Source organism: Nelumbo nucifera, chromosome 8, assembly GCF_055504915.1.
Source record: "Nelumbo nucifera cultivar China Antique chromosome 8, China Antique-T2T, whole genome shotgun sequence".
In the NCBI taxonomy this organism is placed as follows: Eukaryota; Viridiplantae; Streptophyta; class Magnoliopsida; order Proteales; family Nelumbonaceae; genus Nelumbo; species Nelumbo nucifera.
The window spans coordinates 31,810,850-31,837,416 of record NC_142656.1 but is presented as its reverse complement, the minus strand read 5'-3'; the positions used below and the strand labels follow the sequence as shown (position 1 = coordinate 31,837,416).

Genomic DNA, 26,567 nt, shown 5'->3' with positions numbered 1-26,567 from the left:
AAATGTCAATGGGGGCAATAATTATCCACACTGACTTATACATAAATCCGCCACTACCCACCTCGAATGGGGTGGATTTTCCCCAAGGTTAAATGGGGATGGGATTTGCATATAATTCTTCAAATCTAATGGTAAATTAGTAAAATATTAACTTTTAAAATATATCTTAGTTTACCTCAAATTCCTAAAATCTTAGGATCTCATAATTCCACTTCTAAAATACTTCCAAATTGTCATAATCTAATTCTTAAAATACCTTCAAATTCTCATAATCTTATTTTTAAAATATCTTGAAATTAAAGGTATTTTGGATATTGCCTTGAGTGGAGAAAATTTAAGGATTTTTCACTTATAACGAAAAGTGGGTGCCTTATCTCAAACCCATCCTGCCACCGGAAACGGGGTAGAGTATCTTGATTTTGGGGCAGGGACGGGGAGGGGGTGCCCCGCCCCGCCATTGCAATACATAATATCTGTAATGCTTGTACTTTTGAAAACATCTGAAAGAAGAGGGTCTGATCTGGTCCACCTTCTGGAGTTTGCGGTTCGTAGGTACTTGACGTAGGAATCGCTGAGGGCAGAATGAGTCTGATTTCTTCCCAACCAAGATTCAAAAGTTGTTAAGCTGATACATTTGGACATGATAATATGAATTTTTCACGGATATACCATGAGAAAAATGGGTATCAAATTGGGGGTATTTTGGTTACGGACATATCGGCCCAAAACAACCAAAATCAATTCCAACCCGATTATAATCCGAACCCATCATGATACAAACCCAGATCATGTGTAATTTGGGTCAGTTCAGTTCGTTCAATGAGAGCTACCCGATTCATTGACATCTAAACAATTTGGATATTGGGTTAAGTTAGAGCTCCACTCGTTTAGATTCTCAGGGCCCATTTGAGAGGATTTTAGCATTGATTGAGCTATATTGACTGAACCACTAGGGAAAGTCTATCAAAACTAAAAATTGATTTCCCTGTTCAACATACACATTTTTTGGCTTTCTGAAATTTTGACCAAACATAGCTTCACAGATTTCTGTCTGAGCACAATCTTTATACACATTTTAGTATCATTAGTATTGATCAGTATTGAGAAACAATATCATACTAGTGTTGAGATGGGATTCAGTCCTCACAAAATGGTCCTTACATAGTGTTGCTGCTATTCATGAATAAAAGCATACAAAGTATGAAGATATCCCAATACATAGTTGCAAGTGATTGTGACAATGGTGTGAGTACCGTTGTGAGTACTGAATCCGGATTTACTAATGTTGTGACAATAGGTTAATTATTAACATGTGCAGTTTTCATTGATGGAACTTTGGAAAAGTGCAATGCAATTCTCTCTATTGGTACTGAAAACTATTACAGTGGACCAGCAGTGGTCTGTATTTATGATAGATTTAGACCGGGTGAGTCGGTGACTGAAAACTATTATAGTGGACCAGCGGTATGTATTTATGATAGATTTAGACCGAGTGAAAAACCGGAAAACTCTCAATGGGTCATGATTTTGCAGGCTTAAAAACGAGTCCGACCGTTAACTATAGTACCCAAAAAATCCATCAACCATTTGAAGTAGAAAGCTCACGGGGTCACCAGATCAACTTCTGGACCTGATCCGGTCTTGACAACTACTGATATTTATTATTAATTTATCGATAGGTTTTTTTTTTTTTTTTTAATGCGATGAATGCGGTGTTTGGAAATCGTGGGCGTTTATTTAATAAATGCTGGCATCAACCTATCATGTTAATCTGTATGCATAGAGACTTGCAAAAGCATGGCTTGATTTATGTTTATGCCTACCGTTGAAAGAATCTTTATTTTAGCACTTCCTCTAATGGATAGGTGTTTATTCACTGCTTTGCTGATGTGGTGCTTAATGGAGCATAGTGACGCTTAATTGTTAATAAACAGTTTTATTATTGTTTTTCTTGGTTTTACAAATAAATCAAGTACAAATGTTTAGTGAATAAATAGAAGCTATACCAAATGCATACAAAATTAAAACATGAATTATTTATTTCTGGGTTCGAGATGTAGTGGTTTTCTCGAGTCAAATGATCCACCGTGACCTAGACACCTAGTGATCTTCTGACTTTCTATCTGGTTCGACCGTCTGGATCTAATAACAACATTATTTCTGTCATAAATAGGGGTGCAACTTTTGCGAGTTAGGGTTAAGGTTTTGTCAAAATTTTAATGAACCCAATTCGAAACTCGAACCCAGTATAAACTATTGACTTGGGCCAACCTGACTTGCACCCCTAATAAATAATACAACATGGGTATTACCCAAATAACTGATGTTTTTGTTCATTGTCTTCCTTTTGATTCCCTACGTGAATGATGATTCATGGAGACCCACCTCATTGAACGTCCAAATGAATGACTGATGAACTACTCTTCCAGTTCACAGCATCCATGATTGATACCTTCTGTGAGGAATGTATTATACGATTACAGCAATTATTCTCTTAACTCAAGGCCCATGTTTCTGTAACTGATAACATGGGTTACCACATGCTTTACTAATAACATACTAATTATGTTATCATTTAATTTGTTTGAAAGCAAAGAATTGTGTAAGGTGCTGTTTAATTTGTTTGCAATGCAAATCTGAACCGGTATAGCTTTTGCAGCCAATTCAGTTTTGCTTCCATTTGTTTGTGGTTATAATTTCTACCTCTACATGATGCAAACTTTACAATGAACTTATTTGTCATGCAAATTTTACATCTGAAAAACTGGTGCAAAATTTGTACGACTTTCTTTATACTTTGATTCTATCTCTTATAAGTGGGAATTAGGTACATCATTTTTGCTTCCTATCTTATTCTTAAGATTGTGTTTGGTTGCAGTACAATTTTATTTGTACTATTATAAATGTAAGGGAGTGCAAATGAAAAGAATGCAAATTTTGGTTTAATTTTGTTTTGGATTTTACTTTATTTTACCATGGGTCTTATTTTACTTCATTTTTATTGCAACCAAACAAAATAAGATAAAATTTGAAATAAAAAAAAATCAAAACTTGCATCCAAATCATTTGTGTTATTATAATTTTGCATCAGTGCAAATTCATTTGCATTGCAACCAAACACAGCCTAAATAAATAACAATCCTCATCTTTCATATAAAAAGTGAGACCACATCATTTACTTTTAACTTCCTATATATGAATGTAACTTGCGTATTGGGTGTGTTGATAGCCTACAATTTTTTTTTTTTTTCAAAATTGGTCAAGCTGCTATCCCCCAAAATACCTTTATTTCTCATACCGGGGAATTTGATGATATGATATCGGATGCATCGTATCGAAATTTTGAACCTTGATTTCAATACAATGCCGTCCCAACAAACCATTGTAACTATACTTTGAAAACATCTTCCTTGTCCTTCATGGTGAGATATTACATTTCTGATGCATGTATGATTGCAATGGCTCATTGGGGACAAGATCTAGACTCCATTTGCATCCCCATACATTTACACCAGTGCAAATGAAACTTGCACGGCAAACAAACAGTACTTAAAGTGCAGTTAAGGTTAGACAAAGTAACATGTCATATATCATTAATTAACTGAAATTAATTCTAAGACTTGACAAAGGAAGCTATGTCATCGGAAATTGCCTCGAAAAGATCAGGTAGACTAAATTGTCTCAACAGTCGTATATTCCTGGTCAATATTGTATAGGAACGTGGGGAGTTTTTGTTTCCTTTATTGTGCTAAATTCCAACGCACGCTCTTACTCTTTCATAATTCTTACCAATTGTCATTTAAGATTTTCAAATATAGATAATTTCTGTAACATTCTAACCTCCCCATCTAAACACAACTTTTCAATTCATCAGTCAATGCAGTTAATTTCTGGTTTCCATAACCAATATATAGGGGGAGAGAGAGAGAGAGAAAGAGAGAGAGAGATCAGTCTCAGGTCTCACCTGTGCAAGGCAGAAGATCGAGAAGGAAAGAAAGAGAAAGAGAAGCCATGGAAGAAGAAGCAGCAGCATGCGACATAGGACTGAGTCTTGGACTAGGCCACCGGGGAGAATTCGTGCCGAGGCGTAACCGGCAGAAGCCTGCCGCTCCCGCCCAGTTCTATGCCTGCTTGTTCCCATCTGATCAGCCCAAGGAGGAAATCATAGAAGAAAAAGTTTATGTAGATCGATCTGGTTTGAAGAGAATCGAAGAAGTAGATGATCATCACAATAACAATAGCACTAGTAACAACAGCAGCAGCAGCCACACCACCACAAACGACGATAGCAATAACAAGAATAAGATGAGAAAGAAACTCAGGCTTACAAATGAACAATCTATGTTGCTCGAGGACAGCTTCAAGCAGAATAGAACCCTTAATACGGTACTCAAATTTCCTTATTCTAGATCTTTGTCTGTTGATACCCAAGAGCAGAATGATTTAATTCAAATTAAGAGTTGTAATTAATGAATTAAAAAAAAAAAAAGTATGCTGAATTAATTGGTGGCAGGCCCAGAAGCAGGAATTGGCTGAGCAACTGAATCTGCAGCCACGACAGGTTGAAGTTTGGTTTCAGAACAGAAGAGCGAGGTATTAATAATTAATGCTTCATTTGGCAGTTTCTTTCATGATTCTGACTTAAGTTTTGTTTCTTTTAATGGGGTTTATTTTGTTGATTTATCGTGCAGGACGAAGTTGAAACAAACAGAGATAGACTGTGAATTCTTGAAGAAATGCTACCAGACTCTCAGCGATGAGAATCGGAGGTTGAAGAAGGAAATACAGGAACTGAGATCAACCAATCTTAATACGTCTCCGTTCTATATTCAACTTCCGAAGGTGGCCACACTGGCAATTTGTCCGTCTTGTGAGAGGATAGCCAAGGCCGGTGAAGGAAAGAACGATGCCTGAGTGAAAGTTGTACAGTGGGATTGATGATTCCCTTGACATGTTGAAAGAGATCTAGTCTATAACTAGTACTGTAAATCTCTATTAACCAGGATTTTAGACATTAAGACACATTGATTAGTTTGGAATCATGAAAAAATACAGAGAATTAATGCCATCCTCAATCAAAATTTCATTTGGAAGGGTCTAAAAGTATGGGAGTGCAATGAGTTGAATGCAAATTCTGTTTTGTTCTGGTTTTAAATTTTTCATTGTTTTTTTTATTTATTTATGGTGTAAATGAAGTAAAATATAACTTTTTCTTATTTTTTATGAATGAAGTAAAATAAAACTTAAAACAAAGGGAAATCATAAATTAAGTACAAGTGCATCAGAATTTACACCTTTTCATTTTTCCTCTCAGGCATTTGTACCAATGCAAATGAAATGGCATTGTAGAGAAGCATATCCTCTCTTTTTAAGATGCATGTAAGGCCCTGTTTGGCAATATTTCATACTTCATACTATTCATAGTACCAAAGTACATAATACCTATAATACTTTTACTTAATTTTGTAAACATGTGAAATATCAATCAATCGGTGAAGAGGGTCTGGTTTGGTATCGTTGAGGGTAGAATTAGTCTAGATTTCCTCCCAACCAAGGTTCAAATTTTCATACGTCATGCCTCATATCAGGTGTATCATATCATATTAACAGGCTCTTAAAACCCTAAATAAGGGATGTTTTGGATTTTGACTAATTGCAGAGAGTAAGCAAACCTAAAATCTATCTTTGAAAACAATTTTGAAAAAAAAAATAAACAAAGAGAAAAGTTAATAGATATCAAAACACCCGATATGCATGTTCATGCAAATGGGGTTTATTGGCACTTTGAATTTTGCTCCCAACAAATAACCATTCTAACATGTTCTAACATGATCTGTGTTTGTACATCTCAAGATAGGATCCCTTGAAAGCATAAACTCTATACACATCCAGCTGCATAGTGGATGTGAGATATTCCCAATATGCGGGTGGATACAATGTGCTTAGAGTTTGTGCTTTCAGGTGATTTGGGCTAACACATCTCATTACATGGTGGATCCCAGTCTTATCTTGTGAGAAATGCAGGCATAGATCATGTTTGAAGTTTGTGGGACTTGTGACATTTTTTGTTGAGAAGATCCCCATTCAGGTTCCAGATGTGCTTCTCATGGAATGCTCATCACACCATGCAGAACATTGCAGTAGTGCATTGAGAACATCTTCACGTGAATAACAAATTACATATATGGGAGATATTCTCAATGCATGGCTAAATGTGCTGTGAGATTGATGTAAGAAACACTCTGTGAGGAACAAATTCACAGAACTTGTATTACATGGGCAACCAAGTAAGCCCAAGAACCAGACCGAAGTTAACCTCAAACCTGAATTAGAATAGCTCTCTAGAGAGGGCATTTCACATGCGCCCCACAGCTAACCATACATTGGAAACATCCCCATGACAAGTATTAACCAGTGTGAGGATCAAATGTTGCCAATGCACGCTGATCAGATGTATTGTGGGGGCACGTGTGGGGTGCGGTCTGTGGAAAGCCAATTGGAATTCCTCAAACCTAATCCATTGGAACGCCCTGTGAGCAAAGGGAGAGAGAGACCGGTATGAACATGGGGCTAGAAATATGATTGAAGGATTTCAAATTGAAAAAAAAAAAAAAAAACTGTTTTGCATTTTAACCAGTGTTTTGAATCCGTGATTAACTCTCGCTCAGTTAAAATTACAAAAAAAATAAAAAAAAAAATTGGAGATGTACGGATACACCAGATGCAGAATTTTGAATTCCAACTCCCCTATTATTAGCCTTCTCCCCCCCCCCCCTATAAACCACATCCTGCCGGTGAATTTGGCATCAATTCACGGTCAAGATGCATTCCCCTAGGGCTATAAAATTCTAATCTGGGCTGATTGGTTATTCTTCAAAAAAAAAAAAAAGAAAAAAGAATACTTGATCAGCAATCAAATAACTTGGTCAATTGAACCAGAAATCCCGTCTTATTGAATGGTATTGGATTTCCTGCCCACTACTCTAACCGCCTTGGATTTCAGTCATAAATCGTCTTCTTGCCCACTACTCTATCCGCCTTGGATTTCATTCATAAATCGTCATCTTGTATTGTGCATATGTTATTGTGGGTAGGGGTGTGGGTAAAGAAAGTGAACAGGAAATCTGAGTTGGCATTAAACAAGTTCTAATCTCCTACCTACAAATTATTCCCACATCCATACCCACATGACACCACAAGTGCACATTGGGAATATCTTCTTTACCATTCACGGGACAATGTTCCTAATACACCGTGATAGTTTCTTTCCTCTATGGGTATTGATGTAGGAACAGTTTGTTTGTAGCTCTAGGCACTAAACAACTTGGCCTAATCAGTAGGTTGTAGGTTGACATTAATTATCTTTCTTTTTTTTTTAACAATTTTCATCATTAATAACAATAAATCAATTTTTAAGGATTTTTTATATGATGAATATTGAATAAGTAATATTAGAGATATATGCATTTTTTTGTATATTTCTACAGTAATATCTTTTTTAATATTTTAATTATGATGTCACAAATAGGGGTTCCACTATAATATGAAAAAGATATGATATCTGAAATATTTTTGACTAATCAACTGGAATCATAAAGGTGGTAGCCAATTATGTGCTATTTATCATAATTCATAGGTGAGTTTTGATTGGTCAAAACTCTTTCGATACCATATCTCTATCTTTTTCTCATCATACATTTTTTCATCTTTATCCAGATGGAAAAGCAATTCCATTTCCAGGTCAAAACATTGATTTTAAATTCAAAAAAATAAAATAAAATGGAAAGAAAGAATGCTTTTAGGATATGTGTAATTCTAGCACCATGGTCTAACGATGCCTTTTAGGATATGTGTAATTCTAGCACCAAGCTGACTCAATGGTTGGGTTGGGTTAGGGCCGAGGCATTATAAGATTGGCATGGGTTAGGGTTGATTGGTTAATGGTTATTGGATTGAGGTATGGTTTGTATTCGAGGATTACATCTCGGGTTGGGCTGAGGTTGATGTCAATTAAGGGCCTGTTTGGCCAACTAGATGGAATTACACTGATCAAACCCTATTACATATATAAGATCTGAATCTGCATTTTAAGTCACAATTATTACAGCCATGATTAGTTTTACCTGTTGCAATTAAGACTTGAACCAATTATGTGAATACATGTTTATAATTAACACATGACAAAGATATCCCCAACATTTTATATGTATTTCTCATGATTTACCTATAATAACTTCATATATATAAAATGTCTAAACTTGCCATTTTATAAGAAATATATGACATTTTGAAGAGTGGACAAGATAATTAGCAGGTGCTAAGAACCTATCAATTACTATAATCAGGTCAGATACAATAAGCATGATTAATAATAATAGGGGTAGTTTTGTGTCTGCAGATTATATATCATGTATGATACGAATGTTAATGAATCATGTAAAATGCTAAACCTGCCTTACCCCAACCGTATCAGATTGGATTTGGTCAGCTGTAATCAGGTATTGGATTGAGTTTGGGTTAGGTGGGCATGACCCACAAAGGTTGAGTTGAGACAAGCCTACACCAAATTCAACCAGTTGGTATCATTAAGGTGGTGTTTGATAACACTTTTCAGATCTTTAAAGTCTGAAAATGTTGCTTTTCATACGTCAGAAGTGTTTGAAAGTGTATCTGAATTTGGGTCTAAAAATCATTTTCAAATCCAAAATAATAAGACATGGGCTAGGCGATGATCGTGCTCAAATGCGTTCCAAACCTGGCCAAAAGTCCAAAATACCCTTGAACTTTCTATCTCTCTCTCTCCTTTCTTCTTCTTCTTCTTCTCTCGCTACTGTAACCGAATAGTCTAATCTAGGGGTAAAATAGTAAATTTAGTGAATTTCATATGCTAAAGGTTTGATCCAATACAAACAACTTTCTTTATCCATATCCTCTAAAAAGTCAAAAAACAACTATGTATCTTTTCAGATTTCAAACCTTTTTAATATCTTTTTAGCTTTTCAGATTCCAAATTTCAGATTTATTTATTGCTTTCCCATATTGTTATAGTTGTGATATTGGTGCTAGTTTAGATACCTCTATGATATTGTATTGTGTAAATTTATTTCTTGTTGGAAAAACACTCCAAATTATGGTTTTTATATTGAAACTTAAAAGCATGTTTATCATAAATTTTCGTGATAGATATTTACAATGAAACTTACATCTAGATGAAGTAATATAGTAAGGTTGAAAATTTTGTGAATATAGCCTTCACCAATACAATGAAGCTCAAAGTTGATTATGGCCTTATAGCGTCAAGTTGGGTTTGGTGGTTTTACTAGCGGGGACCCATGCGATGTATAGACTTTGTTAAGCGAAAGCTAAACAATAGAAATATATAAGAGTAGATAGTTGTTTTATATTTTAATTTTTTAAATAATTAATAATTATTTATATTTTATATACTATTTTTAATAATTTTTTTACAATACAAAAATAACATTAATTAATTTTAGCTAGGGTTATTCATCAAATCGATGAAACTGGCCAAATCAACTAACTTGACCCAACTCAACCCAAGTTTATTGGTTTTCTAGCATTTCCAGTCGGATTTGGTTAAGCAATTTCCCAACCCAACCAGGTCGGGTCAGTTTTAGTTTGGCCATTTGTAAATCAACCAAAATCGAACTGACCCAACCATAGATACATGTTAATATTTTATATTTTAAATATAACTTTTTTAATAGGAGAAAGTGGAAAAAATCCTATATTTATTTGCCTAAAATATTTTATATTATAAATTTAATATCTTAATTTATTTTTAATAATATCATTGTAATTTTTTTAAATTTAAATTTTATTTTTAAATTTGTTTTTTTTTTTTTAAGTCTAAATCTTTTGAACCAATTGACCCAAAGCAATACAACTTGAGTTGGCTGATTTTCACTAATGCTCAGTTAGTTTCAAGTGACCAACTCCCCAACCCGACTTGGTTAGTTTGGTTGGCCAAACTATCTATAATAGAATTGAACTGAATCAACTAGTGAGCACTCCTAATTTCAGATAAATTAATGGTCGACTCCCCAACAAAGAATAATAGTTTAATCACTAATAATTATTGAAACTTTATAGCGAAAATAGACAATTACTAAAAATAAATTTATAACAAAAATACAATAAATACTAAAAATATATTAAATTATAAAATAAATAGTTTAATCCCTAATAAATATTAACCAACAAATTGTAATGAAAATATGTAATATTTAACATATGATTTAGTTATTAAATTTGTTGATAATTAAAATATTTAAAAACTAGTTATTTACAATATTATTTTTTATTTAAGTAGTATTATTATTTAAAATTTTAAAATATTAATTATTTCTTAAATATGTAATGTTTAACATATGATTTAGTTATTAAGTTTTCTGATAATTAAAATATTTAAAAACTAGTTATTTACAATATTATTTGTTATTTAAATATGTAAAGTATTTAATATTTTTATCTAAATTTTATTTATTTTAAAGTTATTATGTAATTAATATTAAATATTTTGTTATATAATTATTTTTATATTTTTAATATTTTGTTATTTAAAATGTTTATTTATTGAAATATTGAAATACTTTATTTTTTCGTATAAATTTTTATTATTTCAATAACATTTAAATAATGTTGTTATTTAATTTTTTAAAATATTATTTAGTTATTAAATTGAATAATCCATAATTATAATTTTATATTGTTATTACATAATTTCATTTTGAATTTCACAAAAATATAAAATTATTAATTATAAAAATATTATTAAATCTATTATAATTATTTTTTGTGTTTTTAATAAATATTTTAAAGTTATTACATAATTTCATTATAATATTTTAATAATTATTAAATTTTTGTAATTCAAACTTTTTTTAGATAAATATAGATGAAAAGTTGGGGAGAAGATAAATAGGAATTAGAGATAACTTTAGAGAAAGTAGGGGATAGTGGAGGAACAAATTGGAGTAAGGATTGGTTTTACAAAGTACTGTTATTTCTTTCCTAAAAAATGGGTGGTCACTATATGACTTTTATTTGTTTCCTAATAAAAAGGAGAGGAGAAAAGGATATAAGGCATGCTAAGATAGCAGCTCCACATGCTTGGAAAGGAAATAATGCACCCGTTCTGAAGAGTTGCCTTTGAAATAGTGATTTGGTGATGGTTTTTTAATTCAAGTTTATTTTATTAAGTGGTTCTATAACATTTTTCGTTTTATTAAGTTTTTTTTTTAATTTTTAATTTTTAATTTTTAATCATTTTAAGATTTTTAATTAATTTATTAAATAGTTAAACAAACATTCTCATCCGTAAGAGTAAATGGTCAAAGTATCATTTCTCATGTTTCAATATTAGATTTCAAAACAACATTTCATATAATCAGATGCCCTCACAATACTTTTATGCTATTCAAATTAATATTAAATAATTAGCAATCCCTTAATTGGGTTTGGGTTAATGGATACCCGGTCCAGAACCAACCTATGGCAGCAAACTTTAGTGCGGGTACATTTTTCTTTCGGATAATAGTGCAGATACATAGGACCTATTCAATACAAAATTACAAATAAGAGACCCATACGTGACCCAATGACAAAAGGTCAACTTAATTATTTTGAGTCCAAAACTATTGAATCATTGACCAGATTACGTACCCTGGTCCAATAAAGGTGACACTTTATCTTTTTTTTTTTTTTTCTGGGTAAGCAAGAGGACACTTATCTAAAAACAAGCTTGATGAAATTATGTGTAGCTGCTGAATACCACATGTTTAATATTTCTTATCCCTAATCACTGGAGCAGATTAGTTTCTAAAAAAAATTGGGTCAGAGTAGTTAGTAGTTTTGATTAATAATCTTGATTTTCCAAGATAATACCTTTTCTTGCCGGGCTTTGAAGCTGCATAGATTTTTTTTTTTATCTTTTTTTTTCCTTTTCCTATATGTATCCATCTCAACCTATTTAGGAATGTCAATGGGTCGAGTCTGGGTAGAACCGGAACTGATTCGACAAAAAATATTAAGGAACCGGAACCAAACCAGTCAGATCTCAGGACAGTCGGGTCTGACCTGATGGACCCAATTATATATGGCTGGGTCAGGTTCAAGTGGTTCAGGACTGGTTAGAATCGGTTCCAAACTGATAATAATTGGGACAATAGATCAGGAACTGGAACAACCTATCAGTATTCAGTACTGAATCCTAGAACCAGAACCAGTCCAATCAGTTCAGGTCCATCGGGTCGAACCTGACCCATTGACAGTCCATTACTCCACTTTGAAAATGATAGATTCTTCTTAGGCTGCGTTTGGTCTGAAGGAAAAGGTATGGAAAAAAAGGGAATGGAAAGGCTACCTTTTCCTTCAAACTAATCCTTGAATTAAACAACATTTGAGCAAAATTCCAAGTTAGCACTAAGACCCACCACATAGAAAAAACGTAATTTTTTTCATAAAAATGAGAAAAAATAAAGAAAAAGAACTAATAGCTAATTACTTGTGAGGGTAAATGGTGGTTGGAAGTCAAAACCTTCATTATTATTGTCTTCCTTTTTAGCGGGGGGAAGGGGGCATAAGTCAGAAACTTGGAAATTGGAATGATAAGGATAGACTGATGCTATTCAACAGAGGAATAATTGGTATTATCATAACTTTATGTGTTGAGAAAGAAAACCCCTTCCCCCTTGTCTTTCTTAATTGTGTATTGGCAGTTCAACTTCAACCATATATAAATTGTTTGACAATATCTTGCCTGAACTTTTTAAACTAAAAAGGTTGTCAATTTGTCAAAGCTATCAATTATATCCAAATAGATATCACTTGATCAAATTGACTAAAGAGAGAGAGATTGGGACACTTGCTTTTTTTAATCCTTTTCTCAGGGGGGTCGGTTTGCTTTCCAAGCATATCCATTAAAGCTTGGGCTGCAAGGAACATTTTGAGCTAACTTCACCATACCGGGACCATGTCTACACTACCATGATCAGGCAGTCGTTGAGGCTCAGCTTCCTCCCACCATGGATGGATGTTCTTTTTCCTTGTTCTGGTTCTTCGCTTTCTTTTCAACTTCTTGCATGGGTAATATTTTGAATTTTACACAGAAATACCCCACCTTTAATTCTGTCGTTGTTTGACTTCTCTGCTAGGATCATGTTCAGAATGTTAAAGGCCTTGAAAGATAATCTCTTCCTATTGAATGCCCACCTGTAGGACCCAAAGAAACGTTTATGCGCTGAAATTGAAAAGATTGAATCTGGAGAGGTGCATTTTTGTGAACATGATGAAATAAATTTTTGTAAAGCACTAATTCCAAATAAACATTTCTTCACATTGACCAACTGTTGTCTGAAAAGAAAATTGCAGTGGTCAGGGAAATCTTCAACCCTGAATTGGAATTTTATGTCAATCCAAGTTTTCAACTTTTCATTTGATTGGCCATCTTTGCATTGAAATATTATGGAATCCACTTTTGGGCATTCATAGACAGCTATGTGATGAATGAAAGATTCCACTTAAACTACCACCATGTACCTACCGCTTGAATGGGCCTTTTGTAAATGTACCATGCAGCCATGGGCTAAATATCTGTAATAGGTCTAACAAGTCTTCATCAACTTTACCTGCAATCATCAATAATACAATGACCTCCTAATCAGAAGAAAGGTTCAAGCATCAGAACTTTATGAACCGCCAATGATATTTTCTTCTGTTCTCTTAGTGGACTATGGCCCAGTCAAAGGATATGCCACCATTTCTTAACAATTAGTACACAATAGAAACAGAACTCATGATACACAACTATTAATGTATTTTAATGGGTCCTATAGATGACCAACCTTTGCTTCTCTTTTCTCCCTACATTTTCTGAAGGTAATATCAATAATTAATAAGCAATTGGAAAGAGAACATATAGAAGAAACCTCCGACTAATCTGAGGCGGTTTGTTGTAAAACCAGATTTGCATATATAAGTTCATTCCATGAGTCTGGAACGCCTGGGAGGCACCAATGGCTGCAGTCCTGCTTCCTTGAGGAAATTTTTTGCCCCGCTGGTACATACTTGCCATAAATTGATGGGTGTCCATCCTTGCGGAAATTTGTCAATCTGGTAATGTTCAACAGTTTAACTGGGACCTGCATTTCACGGATAACTTCCTCCACTATCTTCATTTTCAAAGGATAGCTACCAAGGAAGGCCCCACTCAAGATGGGCTCTGTCTCTCCATTACAGGTCCCACCAGAGTCCCAGTCTCCACCTCTGATAGATGAATGACAATACAAATTATAACTCAGTAAGGTGAAAAAAAACGAAAAATAAACTATTTCAACAGAGGAAAATGTTCAGACCTGAAATGGGCAGAGGAATATCCTCGGTAGAAGACCAACTGCTTTGCTGGATTTATATTTTTATCAATCCACTTTGCCCAAGTCTTAATTGCCCTCCTATAGGCTTCAACAGCATCAAATTGAGGATAGATAAAATCTCCTTCTTTATAGTAATTCTTCCTGAACCACCAACATCCATTTTGTATCAGTGGCATCCATTTCGTGAGATTGTTAAGCATTACAATGCAATGTAATTACAAGCAACAAATAGAAAATAAAACATGAAATGGCACAATAAATGAAAGAGTACACACCCCCTAGCAGTCTTTCCATGAGTCCACCAGTGTCCAGTATTAAAGACAAGAATATCAGCACGTTTCCATCGGCCAGAAGTCCTGTCAATTTTGTCAATTGACAGGGTTGGATTTGAATTTCCCTGGGAATTAATACGAAAGCCTTCCTTTACTAAGAAATGTGAGCGAACAAACTCCACTGTACAGTCATAGTCCTGTCCCCAAAAAACCAGTATGAGAAACGGATTTTCCAATAACTACCTCTCACCATGTTATCTTACAGGTTTTAATTAAGGACATGACGGGAATGAAATTTCCAATGGAATGACTAGACCTCTGGCATTTCAAAACTTTTGGTCAATCAATATATTACATGAATAATATCACGAGTCAAATCTACCAATTTTCACATGGTATTCCAACTAATGTGGGACATGGAAAAGGTAAAATTACCACAAACTTGAAGACAAAGTAGCCTCGTCCTTTACTTATTTTATGCCCATGTATCTCATACATTCTGCTCTTATTTTGAAGGCCTTCACGCAGGAGGCACAGAATAGATTCAAATTGGTTCCGGTTCATAGAGTCACCAACCAGCATCAGCCTTTTACCTCTGAGTTTCTCCAAGAAGTCTGTAGCATTAAACCTACAAATGAAAAATAAGGCCAGAAAATATGTATTCCCATCAAATCCAATCAATATCAATTCCGTCGAATCTGAAATGTAAAAGAAAAAGAAAAAGGGTGTGACAAAAACATAAATATGAAACAGAAATAAATAATAAATTATTGAAATAAGAGATAAATCAATTCAGTATGTCTAAGGAATAGATTCTTGGTATTTACTCCCAGACCTCCATATTATGATATAACAAAAAAAATGGTAAAAGCGTGAATTGATCATTGCAAAAGCTGAAAGGCAAAGTATTTATCTTTAAGATGCCCAGTTCGTGTTCTTTTGTCTTTGTCAGTTGTACACTCTTGCTCCATTTATCAGCAAAATGTGAAGAATCACTTTTGTCTGTCTTTGCCAGCTGAAGGAGATGGTGTATATGAAACCTCCCCCTAGATACTACAGTGATCCTTCTCTTGTTTATAGACTAAAGAAGGATCACTTTTGGCTCTAGATTTACATTTCTTTTATGATCTTTTGAAGCATGAAAGTATTTGTTTCATGATATTTTTGAGTTATTTTCAGAAAAATCAGTCTTGGAGTTTCATGGTTTGATGTAAAAATACATTTAGTAATTTCTTCTGTAAGTATATATACAGAGGATGGGCCAATCTCAAGGGTTAACACATCCTATTGTTTCATTTGTTCTTCTTTCTTCCTCCTCTATAGTTCTTGTTCTTTATTTTCTACCAATAACAACATACTCTAAGCGATGTTTTTTATTCATCTTGCATTGTTTAAGATGGTATTAGAGCAGTAGCAGAGATCCAAGGGTCTGGTGTCTCTTTAGGAGTTTGATTATAGCAAGAAGAGTTCGGGTTCCTTAGGAGTGATCCAGGGTATCAGCTGCTGGTGTAGGGATCCACACCACTTAATCAAGGATGAGTTAAGGTACTTTTTTCTTTGATCAGCAGCACAAAGAAAATTTTATTGATAGAAGAACAGAAAGCATATTACAATAAGGAGTTGTGAAAGGACTGTCCAAAATAGGACTAGACTCCCAAAAACATTACAAATATGCCCAATACAGATTGTTTCTTTGAACCCCTTGCTTAGAAAAGATGTCAGCCAAGCAATTTGCCGATCTCCTAATCCATCTAATTTGGATATTCAAGTCCTCTCAGATCCATTTAAAGCACCCGAATTCATTTTTGAGTTGCCAAATCACCCCTTCACCTTTCCTCAGCCATCCCACCACCAATCTTAGAGTCACCTTCAATAATCAGCCTGTCAATGCCCATAAGCTTTTTCTACTCCAAAAACTTCTGCTAGAAATTCTGCTTTTACCAAGTCCCCTGGTTCAATTAGGCCAGAGAATAAGGCCCAAATAGCACCACTCTCATCCCTGATTACCCCTCCAATGCCTGAGGGCCCCAAGTTATCCATAGTAATACTATCAAATATCAGTTTCATCCATCTCCTCCCGGGGGGTCCAAACCTCCATAATTTTCTGTTTTCTAGAGGAAGAAACAACTATGGTCCCCCAATTCCTGAAAAAGTCCTCCAACTTAAAATCCTTGAGCAATGTTAGAGTTTTGACCGGGTGTGCTACTCTTAGAGTGGTGATTTCAATAACTTCTTCTTTGCTCCTCTCCTTTTCCTCAAAGGTTCTCAGATATCTTTCTTCCCATACTCTCCACACCACTGATGCTCGTGTACATCTCCACAACAACCTACCCCTCCTTTTACCACTTCTTAATACATCAGGGCCAAATAAACCTCTCCAAATTATCAGGGTGTCCCACCTGCACTGAAAGAAGAAAAAAAAAACATTCCCAGATACAGCAAGCAAAAGGACAAGAGATTAAGAGAAGCAGTCTCACCACTTGCCTTACATAAGCAACACTAGTTGGGGGACAGAAACCAATTTGGCCTTTTCCTCTAAAGCCAATCGCGTGTTAATGCAGCCATGAAATACTTCCCAACAGAAGCATTGATCTTCAAGGGGATAGGGAAGCACCAGATCTTCTTAACAGAAAAGGAGAGGGAAGACGAAAAGGAGACAAGGAATCTAAAAAAGGATTTATAGGAGAAGGAACCACCTGGGTTGAGGGACCACACTCGATTATCTCTTCCCTCAAAATCAAAGAAGACTGAACCCAGAATGCCTTAACTAAAACTGGAGGAATCTCAGATTCTCTAAGATTTCTGGGAAAACCCAAGTTACAATTCAGCCTAGAAGAAGAAAGAGGGGCTTCCCCTACCCAAACATCTTCCCAGAATCTTAATTTAGAGCTAAAAGCCAAATCATACCTCACATGACAAAGGAAGGTGTGAAGGATATAATGTATAGCTTCCGACGGTGCACCAAGGGTAGCTCTGTGCAGGCAACCAGTATCCCAACTATAGAGACGATGGGCCGAATGGGCCGAATGGGCCTTAGTTTCTTTTTCTCTTTAAATTATGTTCATGAATGATGCTTGTTAGTAGTGGGCCTTAGTTATGGGCTTGTTTTTCCTCTTTTATTATTGTCTTTAGTGCTGACCGCCTTACCAAGGGCAACCATGTAGTTGTCCTCATTTTTACAATTAGAGATCTAAAAATATTGTTGGGGGCTGAAGAGAGGATCAAACTACTATCTCTTCTCCTTCCCTTTCTTCCATCTTCTTCCCCATCACTTCTCTCTCCTCCATCTCCTTCAATCTTCTTCTTCTCTCTTGTTTTTCTTTTCTGTTATTTCAGATTATTGCAGGTAGGATTTTCAAATTGGTATCAGAGCAGTTCTAGACTTTAAAACAATAAGTCTTGACTAGTAATACCCTATTTTGATTTTCGTTTGTCTCCATTTGGCTAATGGAGCAAACTAGAGGTGAGATGAAACTCTCCACAGATTCCGAATTTGGTCTGAGAGGATCTGTGGAGACTCTATTAGGGGTAGTAACATCAGTAAAGTTGGATGGAACAAATTTCTTGCCTTAGTCTCAGTCTATAAAGATTCATATTTGCAATAGAGGGAAATGGGATACATCACTGGGACCAAGGAGAAACCTGTGGAGGATGACCCTACCTATGAGAGGTGGATATAGGAGAACTACACTGTAGTAGGCTGGTTAGTGAATTCCATGCAACCTCATATCAGTCAACATTACATGTGGAACAGTGTTATAAAGACCTATACCCAGAAGTTGAATGTTGCTAAGGCCTATAAGCTGAAGAATTGTGTCAATAATTTAAGACAGGGGGAGAAACCTTTAGTTGTTTATTTCTCCGTGCTGAAATCACTTTGGTAGGACATTGACTTGATGGAGACAGTTGTGTGGGGGTGTACTAAAAATGCATAGTTGTCAAGGCGACGCCTAGGCGACAAGGCGCCCTTTGAGGCTCGCCTCACCTAATCGCCAAGCAGTTTTGTACTATGTATTGTAAAATACTTTTTTATTCTTTATTTTTTGACATTATAATTATAAAATAGGCACTATTAAACTAAAATATTCATTTTGTGTGTTTATATACTAATTTGTTTTTATTATTTTCTTATTTGTTAGGATTTAATCAATACAAACATTTCTAAATGCTGTATTGAACCCTCAGACTTTAAAACATGAACCAATAAGCAAGGAAGAACTTAAAATTTTGTCTAATCAACACATTTTCTATACTTAACATGAACTCTATACTTTTCTTATGAAAATTATGAATAATTATTAAGGAAATATGACTATGGTACCTAGGGAACTACCCTAGGATCTATGTTTTCTATATAAAAAAATCCATCGCCTAGGCAACAAGGCACCCCCCTAATGCCCAACCACACCTTGGCGCCTTGAAAACTATGTAAAGATGTTGAACCCATAGGAAGTTGGTGGAGAGAAATTGGGTTTTTGAGTTCCTCACTGGACTCAATCCTATGTATGACATTGTTAGAAAGAATATGCTAGCGAAAGATGAAGTGACCTTGTCCCAAGCCTATGCCATTGTTAGCAGTAAGGAAAGTCGAATACAAGTGCAGGTTACAGAGGCCTCAATGGATCATTTTGCAAATGACGGGATGAAGTCAAGGGCTAGTATTGAGAAGAAAGATGTAATATGTGAGTATTGCAAGAAGACTAAGCACACGAAGGATACCTGCTGGCTACATCTAGAGCTTATACCCCTAGATTCAAGAAAAGAACAACAATAGTAAGAAGTGTAGGACTGGGAAGATTGGTAATGCCAATGTAGCCACTTTTTCTATGGTTGAAAAGGGTTCTAGTGATGAGAAGTTAGTGGGGGAACAGCTTGCAGCTGCTATAGCAAAGTATAAGAAGTATGGACGACTCATCAGCCATTTAGAGTTCACTACTACAGCTAGTACATTTTCAAGAAATGGCTCCTCATCCACATATGCCCATTCAGGTATTCGTGCTACTATGAATCATGCTTCTATCTTAGGTAATCATAGGATCCCTTGGATAATTGATTCTAGTGCCTCTAACCATATGACTAGCATGTATCATTTATTTTCTACCTACCAGTTTTTATCTGGCTGAAAGAAGATCTCCCTTGCTAATGGCCCTCTTGCTCCTATCTCTGGTAGGGAAGACATTAGAGCTTCAGATACCCTCACCTTATCCCTTATCCTTCATGTTCTTAAACTAAACATTAATTTTCTTTTAATTAGTAATTTTACAAAATCCTTGAATTGTAGTGTGACCTTTTTACCTTCTATGTTTTTCAAGACATGGAATCTCAAAATGTGATTGGGAGTGGCCATGAGGCAAATGGAATATACTTGTTGGACATGCCTAGACAGAGTCAAGTATCACCTCTAAGAGCAATTTTTGGTTCAAATGTGTTACAGTCATGCAGTCGTATTATGTTATGTCATTATCGTTTGGGTCATATTTCTTTTTCTTCATTGAGTGTTTTGTTTCCAGTGTTGTTTAAGGAAACTAAAGTGTCAAGTTTACATTGTGAGTCATGTGAGTTGTCAAAGCATTGTGTTCCCTTTAGTCCTAGGGTTGATAGTTGTATGTTGAGTCATTTTTCTTTAATTCATTCAAACATTTAGGGTCCAAATAAAATAGTGTCATATAATGGTCAAATGCTTTGAGTTTGGCTATACACAGACAGTCTAACCATACCTTGTTTGTGAAGAGAAGAGGCACTCAGGTTACCTTCCTCATTGTTTATGTTGATGATAATATAGTTATAGGGAGTGATACAGAGGAAGTTCAGGCACTCAAGACCTTCCTTAACTCAGAATTTGAAATTAAGGATGTAGGAGAATTAAGATATTTCTTGGGAATCAAAGTTGCTAGGTCTAAAGATGGCATCTTTATTTCCCAACTGAAGTATGTGTTAGATCTTCTCATGGAGACTGGGAAACTTTGTGCCAAACCTGCTTCTACACCAATTGATCCTAACCACAAACTCTTAACTGATGATGGTGAGCTTTTGGCAAATGAGTGTTCTTGAGACTTTTGGGGAAGTTGCTATACCTTTGCATGCATGACAACCAGATATCTCATATGCTATTAGTGTGATTTGTTAGTTTATGCATGCCCCTAGAGACACACAGATAGCTGCTACAAAACAGGTTTTGTTACTTGAAGGGAACGTCAAGAAAGGGTGTTGATGTAACCGTTTTTGGTCACGTACCATTTTTTGGGATGTGTAAAATTTTTTTGGCTAAGTACCTCGTGTTTGACCTGGTGGTGACGTGCCTTGGCGATGAGCTACTTGGTGGCGAACTTCCTGGGGGAGAACTGCCTGGTGGCGAACTTCCTGGGGGAGAACTGCCTGGTGGCGAACTGCCTAGGGGCGAACTGCCTGGTGGCGAACTGCCCAGTGGCGAACTGTCTGGTAGTGCTCCCTGGTGGCGAACTGCTTGATGGCGAACTGCCTGGTGGCGAACTGCCTGATGGCGAACTGCCTGGTGGTGCTGCCTGATGGCAAACTGCCTGGTGACGAACTGCCTGGTGACGAACTGCCTGATGGCGAACTTCCAGATGGCGAACTGCCTGGTGGCGAACTGCCCGGCAGTGCTCCCTGGTGGCGAACTGCCTGATGGCGAACTGCCTGGTGGCGAACTGCCTGGGGGCGAACTTCCTGGTGGCGAACTGCCTGGTGGCGAACTGCCTGGTAGTGCTCCCTGGTGGCGAACTGCCTGATGGCGAACTGCTTGGTGGCGAACTGCCTGACGGCGAACTGCCTGGTAGTGCTCCCTGGTGGCGAACTAGTCACTTGACTTGCTCCTAGACGGTCTGCAACTCATGGTGGAGCTCCCTGGTGCAGCGCTACCCGACTACCCCCCGCGTGAGGTGATTTTCTCTCCTTTGTAGACGGCGGGAGCTGAGGGACCTGCGGGAACTGAATCAGAGGACCCGGGGGTATTTTCCCAGCGGGGACTCTCCGATGCCTAAGTTAGCATTCTGATTACAGAGGGCTTGGAGAGAAATGAGAGAGCTAGAGAGCGGGGGTTACCATACCCTTTTCCCTTTTTCTCCTGGCTTTGGGGGTCGGAGTCCTTATATAGTGGTGCCCTCGTGGGTTAGGTGGGTGAAAAGCCTTCAAATGGTAAGACGTCATATCCCGTCAGAACCGGGGTACGGTGATGAACTCCTCGAGGTTGTCAGGCTGGCGCTTGTGCCAGGCGGCCAGGTCGGCGCCTGGGCCAGGTTGTCAGGTCGGCGCCTGTCAGTCGACGGGTCGGTGTCCGGGCCAGGTTGCCAGGCCGGCGCCTGTGTCTGTCGGCGGGTCGGTGTCCGGGCCAGGTTGCCAGGTCGGCGCCTGTGTCCGAGTCGGGTCATCAGGTCGGCGCCTGTGTCCGGGTCATGTTGTCAGGTCGGCGCTTGTGTCCGGGTCAGATTGCCAGGTCGGCGCCTGTGTCCGGGCCAGATTGCCAGGTCGGCGCCTATGTCCGGGCCAGGTTGCCAGGTCAGCGCATGTGGCAGGCTGATCCGGCCAGGTCGCGCGCAAGCCGCGACAGGTCGGCGCAGGTCGCGCGCAGGCCACGCCAGGTCGCGCCAGGCCAGCCAGACCGGTGCCCGGGGGGGGGGGGGGGGACCAACTTGGTAAGTTGTTGCCTGGGGGCTTGCCTAGTTGTCACGAGGTGCCACGTGTCGCAATTTCACTGGAGGGCCAAATCTGCCCTCATCAATTGCCCCCCACTCCCGAGCTGAGAGTAACTCAGCGAAGGGAGTAGATTTCTTTTGGCCCGTAAGTCGACGAGCTAGTAAGTTTTGATCCAATTCCTTAGGCTTTGGAAGCTGCCTGTATGTGGCGAGCTGCCAGTAAGACGAGGGGGTCTCCACCAGTTTCAGTAGTGTAGCCCTTAGGCTCTGGGGCAACTTATAGTTCACTTTTGCTGATTTTGTTCCTGCTGAGAAAGCGATTGGATATTTAGCAATAGTGTGGCCCGCAGGCTTTGGGAGTGACTCATAGTCTACTCTTTTTGATTTTTGCCCGTGCCGGAGAGGCGACCGGGTCTTAAGCAGTAATGTGGCCCGTAGGCTTTTGGGAGTGACTCGTAGTCTACTCTTTTTTTACTTTTGCCCGTGCCGAAGGGGCGACCGGGTCTTAAGAAGTAATGTGGCCCGTAGGCTTTTGGGAGTGACTCGTAGTCTACTCTTTTTTGACTTTTGCCCGTGCCGGAGGGGCGACTGGGTCTTAAGCAGTAATGTGGCCCGTAGGCTTTTGGGAGTGACTCGTGGTCTACTCTTTTTTGACTTTGCCCGTGCCGGAGAGGCGACCGGGTCTTAAGCAGTAATGTGGCCCGAAGGCTTTTGGGAGTGACTCGTGGTCTACTCTTTTTTGACTTTGCCCGTGCCGGAGAGGCGACCGGGTCTTAAGCAATAATGTGGCCCGTAGGCTTTGCCTGTGACGTGTCGAGCTATGATTGTGCTGCATCAGCTTCGTAATGCCGGTCACCCACTCCTACAAGAAGCTACTAGGGGCTCGACCTTCGGGGGCAGCACTACTAACTTTAGGTTGCCAGCTCACACGGGAGCCTTGGAAGGCTCGACCGGTAAGGGCGCCTATGTAGTCTGTTGGCCGTCAACTCCCGCGGAAGCCACGAAGAGCTCATCTTTGTAGGGGGACCTTGCGGAGAGGACTGATGAGGCATCATCTGAATCGAAAGTAAAGTTGGTAGAGCTACTTAGTCTGTTAGCCCCCTGCATAGTTTTTGAGTTCATAAAAAATGTAAACTATAAAGTGATATCTTCAAAAAAGTGAGGACTTAGCTTTGGTAGGATGAGAACTTAGCTTTTCATAGCGTATTCCCACAGACGGCGCCAATTGATGTAACCGTTTTTGGTCATGTACCATTTTTTGGGATGTGTAAAATTTTTTTGGCTAAGTACCTCGTGTTTGACCTAGTGGTGACGTGCCTTGGCGATGAGCTACTTGGTGGCGAACTTCCTGGGGGAGAACTGCCTGGTGGCGAACTGCCTGGTGATGTTCCCTGGTGGCGAACTGCCTAGGGGTGAACTGCCTGGTGGCGAACTGCCCGGTGGCGAACTGTCTGGTAGTGCTCCCTGGTGGCGAACTGCCTGATGGCGAATTAACTGGTGGCGAACTGCCTGATGGCGAACTGCCTGGTGGCACTGCTGATGGCGAATTGCCTGGTGACGAACTGCCTGGTGACAAACTGCCTGATGGCGAACTGCCTGGTGGCGAACTACCCGGCAGTGCTCCCTGGTGGCGAACTGCCTGGTGGCGAACTGCCTGGCAGTGCTCCCTGGTGGCGAACTGCCTAATGGCGAACTGCCTGGTGGCGAACTGCCTGGGGGCGAACTGCCTGGTGGCGAACTGCCTGGTGGCGAACTTCCTGGTGGCGAACTGCCCGGCAGTGCTCCCTGGTGGCGAACTGCCTGACGGCGAATTGCCTGACGGCGAACTGCCTGGTAGTGCTCCCTGGTGGCGAACTCGTCACTTGACTTGCTCCTAGGCGGTCTGCAACTCAGAGGATGGAGCTCCCTGGTGCAGCGCTACCCGACTACCCCCCGCGTGAGGTGATTTTCTCTCCTTTGTAGACGGCGGGAGCTGAGGGACCTGCGGGAACTGAATCAGAGGACCCAGGGGTATTTTCCCGGCGGGGACTCTCCGATGCCTAAGTTAGCATTCTTATTACAGAGGGCTTGGAGAGAAATGAGAGAGCTAGAGAGCGGGGTTACCATACCCTTTTCCCTTTTTCTCCTAGCTTTGGGGGTCGGAGTCCTTATATAGTGGTGCCCTCGTGGGTTAGGTGGGTGAAAAGCCTTCAAATGGTAAGACGTCATATCCCGTCAAAACCGGGGTACGGTGATGAACTCCTCGAGGTTGTCAGGCTGGCGCTTGTGCCAGGCGGCCAGGTCGGCGCCTGGGCCAGGTTGTCAGGTCGGCGCCTGTCAGTCGACGGGTCGGTGTCCGGGCCAGGTTGCCAGGCCGGCGCCTGTGTCTATCGGCGGGTCGGTGTCCGGGCCAGGTTGCCAGGTCGGCGCCTGTGTCAGTCGGCGGGTCGGTGTCCGGCCAGGTTGCCAGGTCGGCGCCTGTGTCCGGGTCAGATTGCCATCAGGTCGCGCGCAGGCCGCGCCAGGTCGCGCTAGGCCAGCTAGACCGGTGCCCGGGGGGGGGACCAACTTTGTAAGTTGTTGCCTGGGGGCTTGCCTAGTTGTCACGAGGTGCCACGTGTCATAATTTCACTGGATGGCCAAATCTGCCCTCATCAGGTGTCATCTTCTCTAAGAATGGACACATGAAGCTAGAGTCTTACATAGATACCAACTGGGCTGGTAGTATTGTTGATAGGAGATCTACATCTACTTACTATACCTTGGTTGTAAGTAACATTGTCTCCTAGAGAAGTAAGAAACAGACAATAGTAGCCAAATCTTCAACTAAAGCAGAGTACAAGGCAATGGCACATGGTGCTTCAGAGTTGTTATGGCTCAAGTCACTTCTAGAGTAGATGGGCATTTCACATGAAAAGCTCTTAATGCTTTACTATGATAATTAGACTATGATGAATATTATAAACCTAATCTGCACTAGAATTCTGTTAGAATTAGGGTTGAAGAAATATTAGAGAGACTAGAAGAAGTAGAAGAAGAGAGAAGAATAGAGAAGAAGAAAATTCTGGTTCGAACTAGAGAACGTAGATTTCTCTCTAGCCGGCCAGATTGAATTTATATGTTTCTATCCATAATAACAAAAGACTACTTTGTCCCTACTTAAGTATGGGGCACATCATCTAACAGAAACATTACACCTCAGCTTTAAACATAAATATAAAGACTAAAATACCCCTATACAGTCGACACTAACACTCCCCCTCAAATTGGTGAGTATATATCATATAGTCCCAACTTGTTACATATGTAGTCCACTCTCCCCGGCTCAACCCTTTGGTGAACGGGTCTGTCCATTAATTTCCTATGTTAACATATGCAATATCTATAACTCCACTCAGCACCTTCTCTCTCACAAAGTGACAGTCAACTTCTATATGCTTTGTTCTCTCATGAAACACTGGATTAGAAGATATGTGGATTGCAGCTTGGTTGTCACAATAAAGCTTCATTGAAGTGTCAATCGAATATCCCATCTCCTATACAAGATTTCTCAGCCACACTAATTCACAAGTGGTATGTGCCATGGCTCTATATTCGGCTTCTGCACTGCTTCTTGGCACAACTGTTTGTTTCTTACTTTTCTATGTCACCAGATTACCCCCAAGGAAAGTACAATAACCTATAGTGGATCTTCTGTCAAATATAGAACCAACCCAATCAGCATCAGTATATCCCTCTATTTTGAGATTTCCTCCACTCTTATATATCAAGCCACGACCAGGAGCTCCCTTCAAATACCTTACAATCCTTAGAACAGCATCCCAATGTGGAACCCGAGGTTTCTGCATGAACTGACTCACCACACTAACTGCAAATGAAATATTTGACCGGGTAATGGTTAGGTAGTTTAGTTTACCCATCAACTGCCTGCACCTTCCAAGGTCTTCAAACTCTTCACCCATATCACTACTCAGCTTGGTATTTGATTCCATAGGTGTTTCAGCTAGTTTGGCACCTATTAATCTTGTTTCTTCCAACAAATCAAGAACATATTTCCTCTAACACAAATTAATGCCATGCTTAGACCTTGCTACTTCTATCCCCAAGAAGTATTTTAATTTACCAAGGTCCTTTGTTTGAAAGTGTTCCTGCAAAAAGATCTTCAACCTATCAATTCCCAATCTATCACTCCCGGTAATGACAATATCATCTACATATACCATCAAAAAAATCTTTCCAGCCTGCAAATCATGACTGAAGACTGAATGGTCAAC

At 38.8% G+C, this 26,567-nt stretch overlaps 2 protein-coding genes across 2 annotated transcripts in view; one reads left to right on the top strand and one right to left on the bottom strand.

The window, feature by feature from the left end:
* Positions 1 to 3,899: 3,899 nt before the first annotated feature.
* LOC104603150 (homeobox-leucine zipper protein HAT22-like) lies at positions 3,900 to 5,364 on the top strand. Its single transcript, XM_010267093.3, has 3 exons — positions 3,900 to 4,386; positions 4,514 to 4,593; positions 4,692 to 5,364. The coding sequence occupies exons 1-3, from the start codon at positions 4,012 to 4,014 to the stop codon at positions 4,912 to 4,914; spliced, it is 678 nt and encodes a 225-aa protein (XP_010265395.3). The 5' UTR covers positions 3,900 to 4,011; the 3' UTR covers positions 4,915 to 5,364.
* Positions 5,365 to 13,620: 8,256 nt separating this feature from the next.
* The window catches only part of TBL5 (TRICHOME BIREFRINGENCE-LIKE 5), a 39,650-nt gene continuing 26,703 nt past the window's right edge, over positions 13,621 to 26,567 (bottom strand). The window contains exons 2-5 of the mRNA XM_010267092.2: positions 15,101 to 15,293; positions 14,669 to 14,862; positions 14,376 to 14,534; positions 13,621 to 14,286 (exon numbers count right to left, since the gene is read on the bottom strand). Coding sequence (XP_010265394.2) covers positions 13,956 to 14,286; positions 14,376 to 14,534; positions 14,669 to 14,862; positions 15,101 to 15,293 — 877 coding nt within the window. The 3' untranslated portion in view covers positions 13,621 to 13,955. The remainder of the gene's footprint in view (positions 14,287 to 14,375; positions 14,535 to 14,668; positions 14,863 to 15,100; positions 15,294 to 26,567) is intronic.

Bases quoted from the DNA above. Each gene is read 5' to 3' on its own strand.
- LOC104603150 (XM_010267093.3), top strand. From the start codon at position 4,012: ATGGAAGAAGAAGCAGCAGCATGCGACATAGGACTGAGTCTTGGACTA. The intron at 4,387-4,513 runs GTACTCAAATTT...AATTGGTGGCAG, and splicing joins AGAATAGAACCCTTAATACG to GCCCAGAAGCAGGAATTGGC. The intron at 4,594-4,691 runs GTATTAATAATT...TTTATCGTGCAG, and splicing joins TTTCAGAACAGAAGAGCGAG to GACGAAGTTGAAACAAACAG.